Raw genomic sequence first — 18,767 nt, 5'->3', positions numbered from 1 at the left:
GGTACTAGCTTATTGGGCCTAACCCAAACAAAGCCTACAGTGGGTCCAGCCCAAACAAATATCACACCCCCACACACACCCCTTCAAATATATACTATTTACTTCTTGATTCAATGACTAACTTCATCATCGGAGTACTCCCGACTGGCAACTCCGGTTGGGTGGCACCGACTATGTTCATTATTGCAGATCTACAGGGGTGAATCTCTTCTCTTCGTTGGATTCTACAACATCCATGTGAGAGGATATTTCATGGTCTCACAATTGGCGCCGTCTGTGGAAAACGTCTAACAGAGTTCAACGAAGAAGACAACAAATACCATACTCAAGATGCTCAGATCATTGTTACATGTTACTATAAACATGGCCCACAGTTAATCCTATCTTTTTACTCTTTGTTTAAATTGATCTCTGAAATTCAATCTTACTATCTATATGCATATACATATATATATAGATATATATGTGTATATATTTATGCTCATAGATTTGGTCCAAACATTTATTCAATATAGTCGGCACATACTAAACCCATTGAAATGCCTTTGGTTGGATTTACTTTTGCATTTTTATTCTCTCTCTAAAAATGGATTTCACTCTTATTTTTGCTAGCTTCTTTTCGGCATTATATAATGGATTCACACTCTTTGATTCTTGAGATATACTTCCACCATGAGTTACTAATCCAATTTTTGTGGTAGTCGGCTGCTTATAAAGTTCAAAAATTCAGCAGTCGGCTAATCAAGAAGTTATTCGGCAACCAAACGAGGATGCATACAAAAAGTTATGGCCATGAAAATTTGTTTTTCGGCTTTTGAAAAAATCGTATATTTTATTCGGCAATGTGAATTTCATAGGCAAATATTTCATTACCTTACGTCATATTTACAAGTTCAATTTTATTCCTTACATCATTATATTTTCAAGTTCAATTTTATTTATGTCATTATATTTTCAAGTTCAATTTTATTCGGCAAACAATTCATTACCTTATGTTAATTTTATTCGGAAAATATTTCATTACCTTACGCCATTATATTTTCAAGTTTAATATACGGTTGACATTATTTGGTCACCGGAAAATTTTCATGGTTTCACTACCTACATCATGTATTTATCCGGCAACTGAAATTTCCGACGCAGTCAAACCCAAGTTCTGACTATACACCACGATTCTGATTGCCGATCAAGTATGCGGCAAGTCAAGAACAAAAGGGAAGTACTGCACAGGTGTGCTCGGCCAGACAAACTCAAAATTTGGCGTGCGAGCCCATGCATTCGCATTTCAGCAGTGCCGTAACTTATAATCAATTGATCGGCAAAGCTCCAAAGCTACTCTGCACTTATTTGGCTTATTATTTGGCATGACAAGTCTGCAAACTCACAACTTATTCGACATTTCATTTGGCATATCAACATTTTTATCAACGCCGCAAGATTATTCGGCACCTCTACAACTCGGTTTAGACAACTTATTCGGTTTATTATTTGGCACAACTTTGCAAACTCACAATCTATTCGGCATTTCAATTTGGCATATCAACATATTAATATCAACGCCACATCGTCTAGCAATGACAACTTATTCGGCTTTAACATCTCGGCTTCGACATTGCTTATCAACTCCATTATACAATTGTCACGACCCCAAACCGCCCCTAGTAGAATGGTGCCGTGATGGCCAGTAATCCGAGATTACCGAAGGCCAACTTACAAGGATCACACACAATCAGAGTATAAAATATGGGGCTTACAAGTGCGAAAGCAATATACACTGAATCTAAGTAGTCCATGAGAGCCGTGCATAAGTCCAATGAAATGACATACATCTTTACAAAGTCTTACAACTTAGATACAATAAGGAAATGAGATACAAAATACATCTTGACCAAAAGGCTTCTCAAGCCGACATATACAAATACACATGAAATATAAGCTAAGAAGCATGATCTTCAAGATGGTACAAAATGTGAATCCCAAAACATGTCGGCAATGCACCCAATAACATATCGGCAACACGTCTAGGCCTCATTGCCTTCTTGCTCATCACCTACATATATATAGAGAGGGTGAGCTTGGATACTCAGTGAATGATATTAGAAATAAAGGTTTTGCATGATTGATATCCAAGATCTCTTCCAAAACAATACATAGCATACTTTACAATCAAGGGGGAAAATCAAGTTCATTTGCCGATCTTTCAAGTTCCTTGGATGTTAATAACATCTACATAATGCATGGGGCGATGACATTCCAAGACAAGGGTGTAGTTGCATTATAGTCCCCTGGCACTAAGGACTTTCAAGACAAGAGTGCAGTTGCATTATAGTCCCCTGGCACTAAGGACTTTCAAGACAAGAGTGCAGTTGCATTATAGTCCCCTGGCACTACGGACTTTCAAGACAAGAGTGCAGTTGCATTATAGTCCCCTGGCACTAAGGACTTTCAAGACAAGAGTGCAGTTGCATTATAGTCCCCTGGCACTACGGACTTTCAAGAAATGTCATCAAAACAAGATAGTGCTTGATATACAAATAGGGATAGTCATTCATGCGAAATCAAATACTTTTCAAAACAAGGCAAAGCAAAGTTTATCGAAACATGATAACATAGCTTTATTAAAAATACCACTCACTTAGTTCTTCAAACGTCGGGGTCGAGACAAGCCCAAGTCCTACAACACAGGGTAAGGCCTATTGAATACACTTCCAAACAAGCTTCATACGTATACAAATGATCTCGGAAAAACATACTGGGCACCAACCAGGCCTAGGCCGAGGTTCCACACCTCTTCGCCGAGGTGTGTTCCCGAGGGCCACATTCAAGGAAAAGAGGTCGGGAAAAATCTGGGTTTCCCTCTGCTGATGAACATGAAGAACATGAGCATGAAAAACATGAAAAATATGAATGCTCAATCACAACCTGTTATCACGAAATCTGGGATTTTCATGCTACGAGTTCGAAAACATGGACCTGGGTACCCATACTTGAAGTTCTTGCGGAAACAAACACAAAAACATGATTCTCAATGCAAACTTTCGGATCAAAACAAGACTTTTTCTTCAAGAACATATGAACACTATTTTCTCTTTCTAAAACCAGTTTCAAATTAATGCATGACGTGCAGAACAGGTTCGATCGTGCAATGCAGGTAAATTGTCGCACAACAACTGTGATCATCGTGATAAATGATTGTTTGATGTTATAAAATTATATATTTTTTTGATTTATTGACTCAAAATCACATACGATACATCAACCTATTTTTATTTTTATATTATTTGGTGTATTAAGGAAATGAATCATTATCAATATCTTTTTTGCAATTGAGGTTGTTGCAGTTGGTGAGCATTACAAGATTTCCTTTTGTCCTTTTTTACTCCACTAAAATCAGTAACATGTTTGTTTTGTTTATTTTTGTGTCATCAGAAAAATAAGGCTCTTGACAACAGAGGTGGTAAAATGTTGAGCAACAGGGATCGAAATTTACCTGAAGATGTTGTGAATGAGATACTCTCAAGGCTACCCGTGAAATCCCTGTTGCGATTCAAATGTGTCTGTAAGTACTGGTACACTCTAATTAAAAGTCTTGATTTCATTAGCAAGCACTTTAACCAGGAAAACAATAATGTTCGTCTCCTTGTTCATTATTATGTTTCCGATATTGATAGATATGCTATCGCTCTTTTCCCTAATGAAGCACTTGTTGGCATACCGCCTTTACATGAAAATTTTGATCATTTACAGATCCCAGATCCTATGCGACATGTTGTTGGCCCCATTGACGGCATATTTTTGGTATACACTTATGGGTATAGTGATGGCAACCATATGGCTCTGTGGAACCTTGCTATGAGAGAGTTTAGACTCTTCCATATACTTGAGCCAATTTTTCCACCGAATTTTCATGCTGTTGTAAATGTAGTTGGATTTGGGTTGGACCCATTGACTAGGGATTACAAGATTATTTGGATTCGCAACTTTGTTGAAAGGATTGGTGATGTATCAGGTGATGACATAGATTATCCTTATTATGTTGTTGCACTATACACTCTAGGTAAAGATTTGTGGAGACATTTTTTATCTTCTTACAATACCTACAGGCCATTTCATCTATAATTCTTTGTGTGCGACATGCATAAATGGAGCATATTATTGGTTGTGTTTTGTAGGTGATGATAGTAGATATGGGATCCTTTCATTTGACATGAGGCTAGAGGAGTTTAGAGAGATAAAAGTGCCAGCTAATCCTGAACAGAAATTGGGGTCTCTTTCATTGTACAATGATTCTATTGGTTTGTTCTTTTGTCAAACTTATGCGATTTTGGAATGTAGTATTGATATATGGGTGATGGAGGAGGAAGGGTGTTGGATCAAACTAGTAACAATAAAACCCTTTCCAGAAGTTTTACGTCCATGCGGGTTTTAGAAAGAGAAGAGCTTTTGTTTGAAAGTCGAATGAACGAGCCGGTTGTTAGGATCAAACACACCCATAAAAAAAATCACACACACAGAGAACACAATATTTACGTAGTTCGGCCCAATACCTACGTCCACGGAGCAGAAATGAAAATTTTCACTAAAACAGAGCAAAAAATACAAAACGGAGGAGGAGGAGTATCTTACTCTCTCTACTCAACTCAGAGCTCTCATACATTTCTCACAACTCTCTTTTTTTTCTTATACAAATCACCCTCTCCCTCTCGTCTCTATTTATACACAAAGAGAGAGAGAGAGAGAGAGAGAGGCAAATCCCACCCAAAAATTCTATCTTCTTTAATGGTTAATGGTGAGAATCAACAAAGGCAACAACGTGAGGAGAAGGAAGAGTTTTTCAGATGCCCAGCTCAGACTTTCACTTGTGGTGAAGGTCTTCTTATGCCATTCTTCCTTGACTCTCTCCTCTACATACATGGGGTTAGAGCTAACAATTCTATCCCTCCATACCCACATGCATGACTGACTTCTCACTTGAAGTCCATCCCTACAATGTCTCCGCAAATTTTGAGTTTTTCTCTCGAGACCATCTTTGTAAGCATGTCAGCCAGATTCTTATCTGTGTGGATCTTGACCAATTCCAATAACTACTTTTCCATCACTTCGCGTATCCAATGATGCCAAACATCAATGTGCTTTGTGCGAGAATGGTACATTGAATTCTTGCTCAGGTCTATGGCACTCTAGCTATCACAATGTACCGTGAACTTTTCTTGCTTTAATCCCAACTCTTGGAGAAACCGCTTCAACCACAACATCTCTTTCCTAGCTTCCGCTGCGGCAATATATTCTGCCTTGGTTGCGGATAAAGCAATACACTTTTGTAGCTTGGATTGCCAAGACACAGCTCCCTCTGTGAAAGTGAACTGAAATCCTGATGTAGATTTTCTACCATCAAGATCTCCCGCCATATCTGAATCCGTATAGCCTTCCAAGACTGGTTTAGCATCATTAAAGCACAAACACATTTTTGTTGTACCCTTAAGGTACCTCAGAATCCACTTGACTACTTCCCAATGTTCTTTCCCTGGATTGGAAAGGAATCTGCTTACAACTTCAACAGCATGAGCAATATCTGGTCGGGTGGACACCATTGCATACATCAAACTCCCTACGGCGAATGAGTAGGGAATATCCTCCATCTCTTCTCTTTCTTTTGTAGAGGAGGGACAAGAACTCTTGCTTAGCTTGAAATGATTAGCCAGCGGAGTACTGACTGGCTTGGCATCTTTCATGTTGAACTTCTCAATCATCTGTTCAACGTACTTCTCTTGTGACAGCCATAACTTCTTGGCTTTCCTATCACGTATAATTTCCATACCCAAAATTTTTTGTGTAGGGCCTAGGTCCTTCATGTCAAAGGACTGTGATAACTACTTCTTCAGTGATTTGATTGTTGTGGCATCCTATCCAACGATTAGCATAGAGCATGAGTAGGATGAAGTTTCCACTAGGAAATTTCCTGACATAAACACACTGGTCTGCAACAGTTCTTTTGTGCTTGTGACCCAACATGAATGAGTCAAACTTGTTGTACCACTGTCTCGGCGCTTGTTTGAGGCTGTAGAGACTCTTCTTCAATTTGCAGACTAAGTTTTCTTTCTCTTTGACTTCAAAACCTTCTGGCTGCTCCATGTAAATTTCTTCCTTCAGATCACCATGGAGAAATGCCGTCTTCTCATCTATCTGGTCAAGTTCCAAATTCAAATTGGCCGCTAGTTCCAAAACTACTCAAATGGATGACATTTTCACAACTGGCGAAAAGATTTCATCAAAATCAATACCTTTCTTCTGCCCAAAACCTTTGACAACCAATTGGGCCTTATACTTGACTAGCTTCCTACTGCCATCTTTTTTCAACTTGAACACCCATTTGTCCTACAATGCTTTGTAACCCTGGGGAAGTTTGACCAAATCATAAGTCCTTCTTCTACAAGGATTGCATCTCCTCTTGCATAGTTTACTGCTAGCTACTCTTCTCCTTATGATTCTGAGCTTCTTGAAAACTTTCTGACTCCCCCTCATTAGTAAGCAAAATATACTCAGAAGCACGGTATTTGGATGATGGCTTAGGCTCTTTTGTTGATCTTCGAATTGTGGACCAACAGTCTCTGGCAGAGGTAGTTGTGGCTCCCCCTGCTCAACACCCTCTACTTCTAGACCTTCTTCTTTTGGAAATCCATCCTGTAACTTTACATCATTGGTTGCATGCTACGGTAGCTCTTCTTCATCAGTGGCATGCTGTGATGGTGTAGGATTGGGAATAATTTCTAAAACATGATCAACTTTGGGTTTGGCTGGTTGCCCAAAGTCTTCTAAGGTTTGGCTTTCTTAAAATACCATATCTCGGCTTCGAATGACCTTCTTATTTTTCAAATCCCATAATCTGTATCTAAATTCTTCATCTCCATAGCCAATAAAGATGCATGAAGTAGCTTTATCATCTAGCTTTTGTCTGTGCTCTTTGGATACATGTGCAAATGCTTTGCACCTAAACACTCTCAAGTGAGAGTAAGAAATCTCCCTTCCAGACCATATTTCTTTTGGAATCTGAAAATTCAGTGAAACGGATGGTGATCTGTTAATCAGATTGTCACGACCCAAACCTGCCCCTATGGGTTTAGCACCGTAATCGGCCAGCAATCCGAGATTACCGAAGGCCTGCTTAACAGTAATACAGTAATACAGAATACGGGGGCTGGCAGAAGCAAAACAGTAATTAAACAATGTCCAATGAGCTGTGACAGTCTGTATGCAAAAAGACTTTTCATACATATACATATACAAACAGTACAGAATAGTAGGTACAACATTTATATTCATTCAGGGCAGGGACTTAATCCCTATTAAAACAGTACAGTAACAGTCTATACAGTTTACAAAACAGATAGGGGAAGCTAGAACACCCCAAAGTCGTAGCTTGAACAGTTCTGGAACCTCAACGTGAGGCACAAAGGTTGGCCTGACAAAACAGTGCTAGCCTGATGCCCCTAGCAGCGGTCCGGTGCCGGAACACCTACATATATATATATGAGCAGTGAGCTAAAGCCCAGTGAATAACATAATGCGTAAAGAGGTTAAGGATGACTGTCCTTTCAGTATTGAAAACAGTCAATTGATTCAGTATTTCAATCATTCAGTCATAACAGTCATAGATGGTACACCCATTAGCATAGCAGTACAGTAAACAGTAGGTCTTGAAAGACCGAACAGTCAATGATGGCCATCATAATAGTAAACAGAAGTTCCAAGATAGGAACTGACAGAGATCTCTATAACAGTAGCAGTAACAGTAAACAGTAGTTGCCATGGATGCCACAATACAGTTCAGAATAGAGGACATACATTCATTCAGTTAACAGTATTGATTCAGAAAGCAGTTCAGTTAAACAGTTAGAAATATTCATATTTGAACATATCTTTACACAGTTGTTACTCACAGAGTTCTGGGCTACAGTTAAGCTAGAGCGCGTCCTCAGATGCCAACCCTACACAGTTTACAGGATGAACACACACTAAGTTCATATTCGGGAAGCAAAGATTTAGCCCCTACTAAGACTCGGTGTAGTTCTACCTCTATATCCTCACTAAGATGCCTTAAACTAGGCCTAAGAATGCCTAGGATAGAATGAGGATGCAAAGATGCACTTTGAAAACATTTTCAGAATTTTCAGAAAACAGAGGTCCCGCTCGAGCGTGGGTTTCCCCGCTCAAGCGGACATGTAGACAAAGGTTTCCGCTCAAGCGTATAATTAACCCCTCGAGTGTACTACAAAACAGTCAAAAGTGCTGGATGTGCGAAAATCACGCTCGATTGGGCGCTCGACACCCGCTCGAGCGTAAGACACAAGGTCCCGCTCGAGCGTCAATTCCTCCGCTCGAGCGGACTATAAAACAATGCAAAGTGCTGGGAGCACGAATTTCACGCTCGAGCGCCAGTCACCCCGCTCGAGCGTGAGTTCAAAATCTGAAATTCCCAGAGTTGAACCTCAAGCTCAAATTCAACTTTCAAAGCATCAAATCCGATCCTTTTGGGCTAATTTTCTGGAAACAATTCAAAACTCATAATATAATATGTTTCCAAGATCAATTTGAGAAATCAAAGCCCAAAAGTAGTTCAATTAAATCCAATTTCAAACCAAACTTCATGAACATAATTCAAACATGACATGCATGAGTTTAAACAAATTCCAAGCTTCAAATACTTGCTCCAATGAGCCAATTCTTTCGAAACATGATGAATTCATGGTCCTTAACATTAACATGAACATGCATGTAACAATCTTCCATGAAAATAATTTTAATTTCATCAATATAGGCATGCATGCATGGAATGAGCTTCAATTCAACAATTTAAAGCTAATTCTAGACTCTAAACTTCAATAGACCAAGAACCAAGCAAGAACAATCCTAAATACAAGTTCAAGAAGGTGGATGTTCTACCTTAAGTCTTGTATTCAAGGTCTAGGAGCTCAATTTGACAATTCTCTAACAATTTCTTCAAGTTTCCAAGCAAAATTCAAGATGAACAACTCAATTCTCTCACTCTCTCTTTCTTGGTCGGTTGAGGGCTCAAGAATGGCTGAACATATGCCTTGTTTGAATGCAATAAGGCTTCAATATGTGTTGGCTAAGTGGCCCACTCAATGGTAAGGTTGTAAATAAACCTAACTTGTGTAATTTAGCTCATTTTAATCTAATTCAATCATACCAAATCACATTTCAGATAATTATGCCATAGAATCACATTAATTCTAACTAGTACAGAACATCAATCAATTTCAGATTCGGCCGCCGATAAGGCCTTCAATTCGCAGTTTAAACATAAAACATAAACAGATAATCTAGCGATTCGAACAGATAGACATGCAATTTAACTAACATATTCAATCAGTCAGTTCAGTATTTCAGTCGATTCATTTACTTATCATAATCCGTCTCAGTTTAGCAGTAATCAGTGGTTAACCAGTAATCAGTGGTGAGGGTTATTACACAGATAGCAGGCAACACGAACAGCTTGTAACGCTCTCAAAATAATACATAAACCCAACATTCAAGATAACCATAGACATATGAGAATAAAGCATATTTCCATTCATCAGAGTATTAAGTACAAAAGTATTACATGTTGACAACAAAAGTAAATGCCCTATAGGCTTACAACTTTCCAAGTCAACACTTGGGTTTAATAAGAGTAGAGTTCTAACTCTTTACACAAAATAAGCCCTTGGCTTGATATACATGTAATAACAATAACCACAAAAAGATCCCTCAGCCTTAAGGCCTCCCAAGCTACGTCCTTGGAGGTGGCATGTCACCTGAACTTGAAAATGATGTCCCATATAGGGTGAGCCAATGCCCAGTAGAGATATACTAAACCAATTATGAACAATAACTAAAATATTAGCATTCGATAAATGGTTAAAACTTATAAACCAACTTATAACACAATCCAGTTCCATGACAAATATGTACATGTTTCATTCCACTTTCCTTTACTTAACCAATTCAATTCATAAACATGGCTCAGAACCTGGCCAAACAAGTAAATGAGACTACATCCCATATTAAAACACTTCATTTATTCACAATTCAAATGAGACTACAACTCATGTCAAAAACACTTCCAATACTTCAATTATCTACGTTATGCAAATGCAATTAGAATTTCGGGACTTTCACCCTGGACACTCCGGCCAACTTAGTTATCAATGGAGTCTATCCCCTATCTCCTCCTAAACAGGTTTGCGAGTCCATTCCCTATCTCCTCTCAAACCATGGAGTACATCCTCTATCTCCTCCCAAACAACATACATATACAATGTATTTAACAAATATCATATACAATGATCAATCAATACACATATTCGATATATTATTCCAACCGTCATATTCAATGACATATTCCACATGATTAGTTTCAGTTTTCCCTAATCAATATACAGTGTCTACAACAATCAAGACTATCCTCTACCAATAGTCCAAAGCAGTTATCTCTAAACAGATAGTAAATTTATCAAACAGATAAAATCTCAACATTTTCATGGGTGAGTGATTAATTAATCCAACTATACCATTCAATCTCATAATTTCCCAATTTCATAGTTTCCAACTCAATTTCATATTTCCCCAAAATTAATTATACTAATTAATTTATCACATTAATTAGGACATTTCCCCCCCCCTCTTTCAAATATCAACCCTAAGGTTCAATTTCATCAATTAAACAACAATAATACCATTTTCCAAGACCTCTCATACGCATGGAGTTTAACATTTGAAAACCCCCTTTTTAAAACTCTACAACAAACCCTAACTTTCCCAAAATCACCAAACAACCCCATCTATCCAAAATACACAATATTTATGTCAAAACTCATAGAGAGGAGTAGGTTATCCCTACCTCAAATGACGAGACCAAATGAAGAAGGTGATGAAAACTCAAAATACTCCAAACTCAAAGATTTTCGGATCCAAATGTAGCCCACACCAAGCTCTACACTTTATGCGAAGGAACTATAGTAGAAGATCACTCAAACTAGATGATTTCTTAGAGGGAAGTTGTATTCTAGAGAGAGGAGTTCTTAAATGAGGGTTTTGAAAAGTTAGAGAGAGAGAGTAGGTCGAAAAAGTGACTTAAAATGACATAGTCAAGATCTGATATACGTATAGTCCGCTCGAGCGGAGAATAGGACGCTCGAGCATAAGACACAAAAACTTTACCCGCACGAGCGCAAAAATACCCGCTCAAGCGCCAAGGCACAACTGCAAAGCACCGCCTGCTCGAGCGCAAAGGGACCCGCTCGAGTATAGAATACACTCTTCCAGTACTTTTACAGACTCCAGACACCCGCTCGAGTGCAACAAACCAGCTCGAGTGTAAGAAACTCCGCTCGAGCATAAGGAACTTCGCTCGAGCACGAAAAACACTTCTGCAGTACTTTTGCAGACACACCAAAATGCTGAAAGGATGCAAACTCCGCTCGAGCGTAACAAGACCCGCTCGAGCGGATCAGCAAAAATCTGGGCAACAAGTTTTGAGACTAAAACTCAACCAACCTGTTTGAAACACGCTCAAGACATTTCTAAACTCAAATTCAAAAAGTTAAAGGATGGAAATGCAACACATGCAACAATACACATCCATGGAACCGAGCCTGAAATACAAAACCAATGGAGTGAAAACCAGGATCGCTATACAGCTTCTCCTCAAAATGGCTTTGGCAACTTTGCCATTTTGAGCATACATCTGACCTTCTCCACAATGGTCCGGTTCATTCTCTTGGCTACATCATTGTGTTGTGGGGTTCCTGGAACAGTCTTCTCATGTCGGATGCCGCGAGTAGCACAGTAGGCTTCAAACTTCTTTGACGTGTACTCACCTCCATTGTCTGTTTGGAGACACTTCAGCTTCTTTCCGATCTCCCTTTCCACCATAGCATGGAATGTCTGAAAATGCTGGAACACCTTAACTTTGGTCTTTAGGACATAAACCCATACCTTCCGTGATGCATCATCAATAAACGCCAGGAAGTATTTTCTGCCACCCAAAGATTCCACTTCTATGGGATCGTATACATCAGAGTATACTCTGCTCAACAACTCTGATTGTCTTCTGGATAATGAGTGGAAAGCGACTCTATGATGCTTCCCAAATAAGCAGTTGTTACAAGGATTCAATTTTGCATCTTTGGCAAAAGGAATAAGAGACTTCTTTGCCAAAATCTACAACCCTTTCTCACTCATGTGACCCAGCCTTTTGTGCCACAAATTTGGTGATGCCTCATTTTCTGCTACATTAAGGTTGTCTAAATTCACCTCCACATGAGTCTTGTATAGTGTGCCAATTGCCTGTCCTCTGGCTACCACCAGAGATCCCTTCTTCAACTTCCATATGCCTTTGCCGAAGTAGTTCTCATAGCCTTGTCGATCTAAGGCTATCCCTGGGATAAGATTTAGGCGTAAATCGGGAACATGCCTGACATCTTTCAACACCATCGTGCACCCAACTTTGGTTTGGATGCGGACTTCATCGATTCCCACAATGTTTGAAAAACTGGAGTTGCCCATCTTTACTGTACCAAAATCTCCAGCTTGGTACGTATTGAAAAACTCCTTATGGAATGTAGCATGGTAGGAAGCTGCTACATTTACCACCCACTCGGTGTCGTTGTCTGACATATAGAGGCATTCTTCTTCTTCAACAAAGAATAATGAAATATCCTCTAAGACAGTAACTGTAGTGTTCCCATCTTCAGTCTTTGGCTGTCTATTGCCTTGTTTTTGTTCTTCTTTCAAGGCATAACAGTATTTCTTTATGTGACCCTCCTGGCCACAATGGTAACACTTGAACCTTGGTTGGCTCGTACCTTCTCTGGATTTCCCTCTGTCTTGAGATCTTTCTCTACTGCGTCCTCTACTTTTTCTTCTTCCTCTGCCTTTGCCTTTATTTTCTATGACGAGTGCATGTGATTGATCTCCACCCATGTCTTTTTTTCTTGCCTCTTCACTGAATAAAGCATCTGTAACCATGCTCATAGTCAATTTTCCTTTTGGTGCAGAGTTGCTGAGGGACACCACCAATGTCTCCCAACTATCTGGCAAAGAGCTGAGTAATAATATGGCCTGCATCTCATCATCCAGCTCCATTTTGACAGTTTCCAGTTGGTTCACCAGATTTTGAAACTCACTAGTGTGTTCAGCAACAGAGATATCGCATTTCAGCTTCAAATTTACAAGTCTTCTCGTTAGGAGGGCTTTGTTCCGAGTAGTCTTCGATTGGTACATGCCTTCTAACTTTGTCCAAAGAGCATAGGCATCAGTCTCCTGGACGACATGGTGGAAGACACTGTGATCGATCCATTGTCTGATCTAGCCAATGGTTTTCCGATTCTTCCGTTTCCAGTCTTCGTCGGTTTCTGCTGTTGGTTTAACTCCATTAAGCTTAATAGGGTCAAACAAATCTCGGCAATACAGCACATCGTCCATTTTGGGCTTTCAAATTACATATTTGAAAGCATTCAACTTTATCATGGATCTCGAAATCAACGTTGATTCCTCCATCAGACTTTGCCGTTGAGTCCAGACTGGTCAAATTAGCCGAAAAAGCACTTTGGATTGCCAAAATAAAAACTGGAAGTTTTTGAAAATTGATTTGCAATATTTGACCGTATGGATGTGTCTGAAATATTTCAAATAGTTGGAAAGCACTATTGGATCGCCCAAATCGGACTTTAAATGGCTCTGATAAAGCCAAAACAAGTTGAATGGTTCAGATCGCTGAATTCTGGAGAGCCTGAGAAGCACCAGATTATTTCTCTGGATCAGCTAACGTTAGCGGCTCAGACAATGGCTTGGTCAGTGGCGCGACTTGGTCAGCGGCTCCAGATCGGCTTATCGACTCCAGCACGGCTCCGCGCGCAGCTCGGATAATGTCAGCGTCTGTTGTGCGCTTGTGGCAAGTGTTGCGCGTGAGATCATGCGCCTTCTTCCTTTGGAAGCGTGTGCGGTGCGTGGGCGCGTGGAAGCGCGTGAGAACTGCATCAAGTGGTACGTATGACGCGTGCGGGCCCGTCCAAACTTCTTTTCCAACGCGGTTTTCACGATTGTGCTCGTCTGGTCGAGGGCTTGCACCTAGTGTACTCAAAAGTGGATTTTAGCCACTTTGATTTCTAGGCAATTTTTAAAAACACACTCTGTTTTTCCGAAAACGCACAAAACTAGCTCTGATACCACTTTGTTGGGATCAAACACACCCAAAAAATAAATCATACACACAGAGAACACAATATTTACGTGGTTTGACCCAATACGTTCACGGAGCAGAAATGAGAATTTTCACTAAAACGGAGCAAAAAATACAAAACGGAGGAGAAGTATCTCACTCTCTCTACTTAACTCAAAGCTCTCATACACTTCTCACAACTCTCTCTTTTTTGATAAAAATCACCCTCTTCCTCCAATCTCTATTTATACACACACACACACACGCACACACACACAGAGGCAACTCCCCCCCACACACACCGAGGCAACTCCCCCCAAAAATTTCTACGTTCTTTAATGGTTAATGGTGAGAATCAACAAAGGCAACAATGTGAAGAGAATGGAGAGTTTTTCAGATGCCCAACTCAGACTTTCACTTATGGTGGAGGTCTTCCTATGCCATTCTTCATTGACTCTCTGCTCTGCATGCATGGGGTTAGAGCTAACATTGGTGTTGTTCAACAATGAAACCCATGAGATCAGAAATCTTGAAATGTACGGATGTGGCAATGCTCTTGGGCTTTGGGCTATTTGTTACAAAGAGTGCTTAGTTTCATTGTTTGGACAAAATGATGAGGATGGGAGGAGAGGCTACCAATTCTCTGATGCGGTTCATGACTTCTTTATTACTGGTTGCAGCAAGAACCTAGGGTTTAGGAATCCAAATCCAAAATAACATATTATTATTGTTATCTGATTATCCTCTTTGGTTTCCCTTTTTTTTTTTTTTTTTTTTTTTGGGTGTAGGTTGTCTCGTTGGTTAATTTTCTCTGTTTTGAAAATTAGTACTTTTTATGGATGTTGAAATTAATAAATCGAAACTAGGGTTGTTTGGGATGTCCTAAATAAGTACACTTTTTGACTTTTTGGACTAAAAAGTTTAGGAAAAAAATACAGTTCTTTGGGATATCTTTTTGGATTTTTACGAAAAAAATGTGTATTAAAAAATTGTATAAATTAGTGTATAGAAGAAGCTTAGGAAAGAAGAATAGGCAGTACGGTGGATGTCCTAGCTGGCAGCGTGTGCAGAGTAGTGTATAGGAGATGGTTTCCTCCCTTTCGGGCATTGAATTGGACGGTGTTGTTTGGCTTGTAGGAGCCCACCACAGGTCCCGTTTTGCTCATCGGAACCGTTTAATGTGTAGAACTCGTCGAGTACTATATGCTTGTAAAAAATCACGTTGATCGGATATCGATAGCTATCTGATTGGATTAGTTTTTTTTGTCACACCATCCATTTTGTATACAAAACTAATTTGATCATGTAGTTAGCTATATCCGATCAACGTGATTTTTTACAAGCATATAATACTCGACGATTTCTACACATTGAACGATTCAGATTATCACAACGGGACCCGTGATGGGCCCCTATGGGCCTAACAACACCGTCTTGTTTGCTTCTTAGACTGTTTCCTTTGTACAAACGGTGGGCAGCTAAAGTACAACTCACGTGACATGTAAGTTGTACTTTTTTTTTGTAAAATTAATTTTTTTAATATTTTTTTTGGTGAATAATGATAAATTTTTAACTTTTTTGGTAACTTTTTGACTTTTTTGAGGTATGTCTAACCAGCCCATATATGTTGACTTTTTTTTACCTTGTATTATTATTTTGAAGAACAATACTATATAAATTTTCAAATTCAAATATTTATCTATAAGTCATGAAATTAATTTTTTAATTAATTATTTCATTTTATTTTTATTTATAGGTCGTGAAATTAATTTTATAAATTTTTTATTAGTTTTTATATGTTTATCTATAATGAAATTAATTAAAGTACAAATGAGAGAAAAAAAAGAAAAGAAAAAAAAGGTGCTTTTTTAAAAAAAAAAAATCAATTATTTTATCTTTATCTGTAGGTCATGAAATTAAATTTTTTAAATTAATTTTGGGAGGATTTACATGTAACTCTTAATAAATGAACTTATTGTCCAGTAGTCCTGTTAGAATTAATGGTCTTTTTCATTAAATACCATTAAAAAATATCACTAATTATTAATTTTCAGTGATGGTATGAAAATTTTGTTACAAAAAATGTCATTAATTATAAATTTTAGTAACAGTTTAACAAAAACATCACTAATTTTTAATTTTCAACGGCAGTTTAAAAAATTTGTCATAGAAAAACGTGATTAATTGTAAGTTTTAACGACAATTATAAAAATCGTGATAAAAGTCACTAATTGTTAATTTTTAGTGACATATTTAAAAAAATCAACACAAAAATTTTATTTTTAACAATGATTTTATTAGGACTTATTTTCAATAGGACCTAATGAAAATTAAATCCAACTATTAGGACATATTAGTAGTTTATCCTTAATTTTGATATGTTTATCTATGAGAAGGAAGTTTATAATTCAAATCTTTATCTATAAGTTATGAACTTAATTTTTTTTAATCACTTATTTGATTTTTATCTTTATCTATAAGTCATGAAATTAATTTTCATAAATTAGTTATAATTTTTTTATGTTTATAGGGAGAAACTTTGAAATTCAAATTTTTATCCATATGCCATGAAGTTAATTTCCATTTCAATTAATCAAACAATTAAAAAATAGAGGAAAAAGTAAAACATGAAAGACAATTTAGGAAAGAGGAAATTTTAAAATTATGAAAATTTAGGAATAGAATTTTGCAGTTTTTTTTATTATTATTTTTTTAAAGAAAATACTACATTTGCTTATATATAGTATCGATAGATAGATAGATACTTAGATAGACAGATAGATGCATGGCACAATGTTCATATGCAGCAGATGACCTGTCTGTGATGTTTATTCAAAGAACAATTGCAAACAACCCCACTCCAAGATCCAAGTCCAAATCTAATTTTAAAATTGTGTTTAAATCAATAATTTGAGGAGATATTTGTAGAGCAAAAAGAAGAAGAAGAAGAAAAAAATCAATAAAATTGAAGCTATTTTTTCCGTACTTTCTTTTCTTTTTCTTCACAAATCCACACATTTGTAACATTTGGGGGAGTTAGATAGGCATTTAGGCCACGTTTGTTTGGCAGATTAGATTGGATGGGATTATTAGTAAGAGGATTGTTAGTGAAGAGATTGTTAATGTGTGGATTGTTAGTGAGGGGATTAAGTAAAAGTGTGTTTGTTTTGATGATAGTATGGGAGATGATTAGTGATGGGATTGTTAAATTATTTTTATATAAAACAAATAAATAAATTATTTCTATATTAAAAAAAATTAAAACAAATATTAAAACAACTAAGAGCACTTTTTAAAAAAAAACATTTAAAATAATAAATTTTTTATATAAAATAGACTCAATCCCCTCACTATTTTCCTAATCCCACCTAAAATTCACCCAAGCTAATCCCCCAACAGAGGGGGATTACTAAGCCCCCTTCACTGCTAATCCTATCACATTGTGTTGCATCCAAACAAGGGTTTGGTGGGTCCCACGGATTGCTAATCCAATCCACCCTCCCAAATCCCCAATCAAACATGGCCTTAAAGTTGTGTTTCGATTATGAATTTTAATAAAAATTTAAAAAGAAAAAAAAAGTAAAAAAAATGTGAACAAAATATAAACTTTTTATTTTTGATTTTTTATTTCCTTTGCCTTTTCTCTTTCTTTTCCGCTTTCCTCTTCAAACCACATAAAGAAAAAATTATTAAATGCACTTCGAGATGAGTCCACACCAATCACCAATTGAAATATCTCATATTGTCTTTCCAAATATTAATTACAATAACAAAAGTTATATATCATTCACATTCAAGACTTTAAAATAGCAAGCAGTGACCACCACTTCTCCACATGAAGAGGTAAATGAACTCTCACAGCATACTGCCAAGTTTGCAAACAGAGTGTGCTTTAAAGATCCTGACTCACACCATAATTCAAATGCAAAGAACATTTTCAACCAAAAGAGAGTAGCAGTAAGGCTTCATAAAGAATGTTGGTGATGACTTTGTTCTCACAATTTAATGTGTTGGACCCCTCTACTCTACTGACCTCCTTCTAATTCTCTTTACGGTGATGACTTCATTCTCGCAATTCAATGTGTTGGACCCCTCTGCTCTACTCACCTCCTTCTAATTCTGTAAAGATTAACCTTAAATTCTTTCATTTCAAATTTATTACTTGTCTAAATGAAACCAAAGTTAATAAGAAGCAGTTGGGGTGGTTTACAATATTAAATGATATATATCATCAATATAATTTGGCAATATAATTTTTGAAGCTGAATTTCAATAGATAATTTCAACAAATAAATTTTTTAACAGATAATTTCAACAGATAATCAAAAAAAATTAAACAGATAGATATTTGAACCACTAGTCAAAAAAATTAAAAGATAGATTAAAGGTGTAAAATTATAAATAAAATGTGTTCCAAAATAATAAAATGTATTTTTCACCACAATATTTGATAAAGAGTATACTTTTCACCCCCCCCCAAAAAAAAAAAAAAAAAAAAAAAAAACTCATGAGACCTAATTACACCCTCTTTAAAATGAAATTTTCA

The 18,767-nt window shown here is 37.3% G+C and overlaps 2 protein-coding genes across 3 annotated transcripts in view; both read left to right on the top strand.

Moving 5' to 3' along the window:
* The window catches only part of LOC145804441 (putative F-box protein At1g32420), a 187,816-nt gene that overhangs the window by 107,864 nt on the left and 61,185 nt on the right, over positions 1-18,767 (top strand). The window lies entirely within an intron of this gene.
* Positions 3,113-4,429, top strand: LOC114284500 (F-box/kelch-repeat protein At3g23880-like). The gene is made up of 4 exons (XM_082896761.1): positions 3,113-3,151; positions 3,342-3,344; positions 3,430-4,057; positions 4,173-4,429. Exons 1-4 carry the CDS (start codon positions 3,113-3,115, stop codon positions 4,427-4,429), a joined length of 927 nt encoding a protein of 308 aa, XP_082752887.1.

The sequence above is a fragment of the Camellia sinensis genome, chromosome 12 (genome assembly GCF_055761805.1).
Source record: "Camellia sinensis isolate YWXY chromosome 12, ASM5576180v1, whole genome shotgun sequence".
NCBI classification, from domain to species: Eukaryota; Viridiplantae; Streptophyta; class Magnoliopsida; order Ericales; family Theaceae; genus Camellia; species Camellia sinensis.
This window is presented reverse-complemented; position numbering and strand designations above follow the sequence as displayed.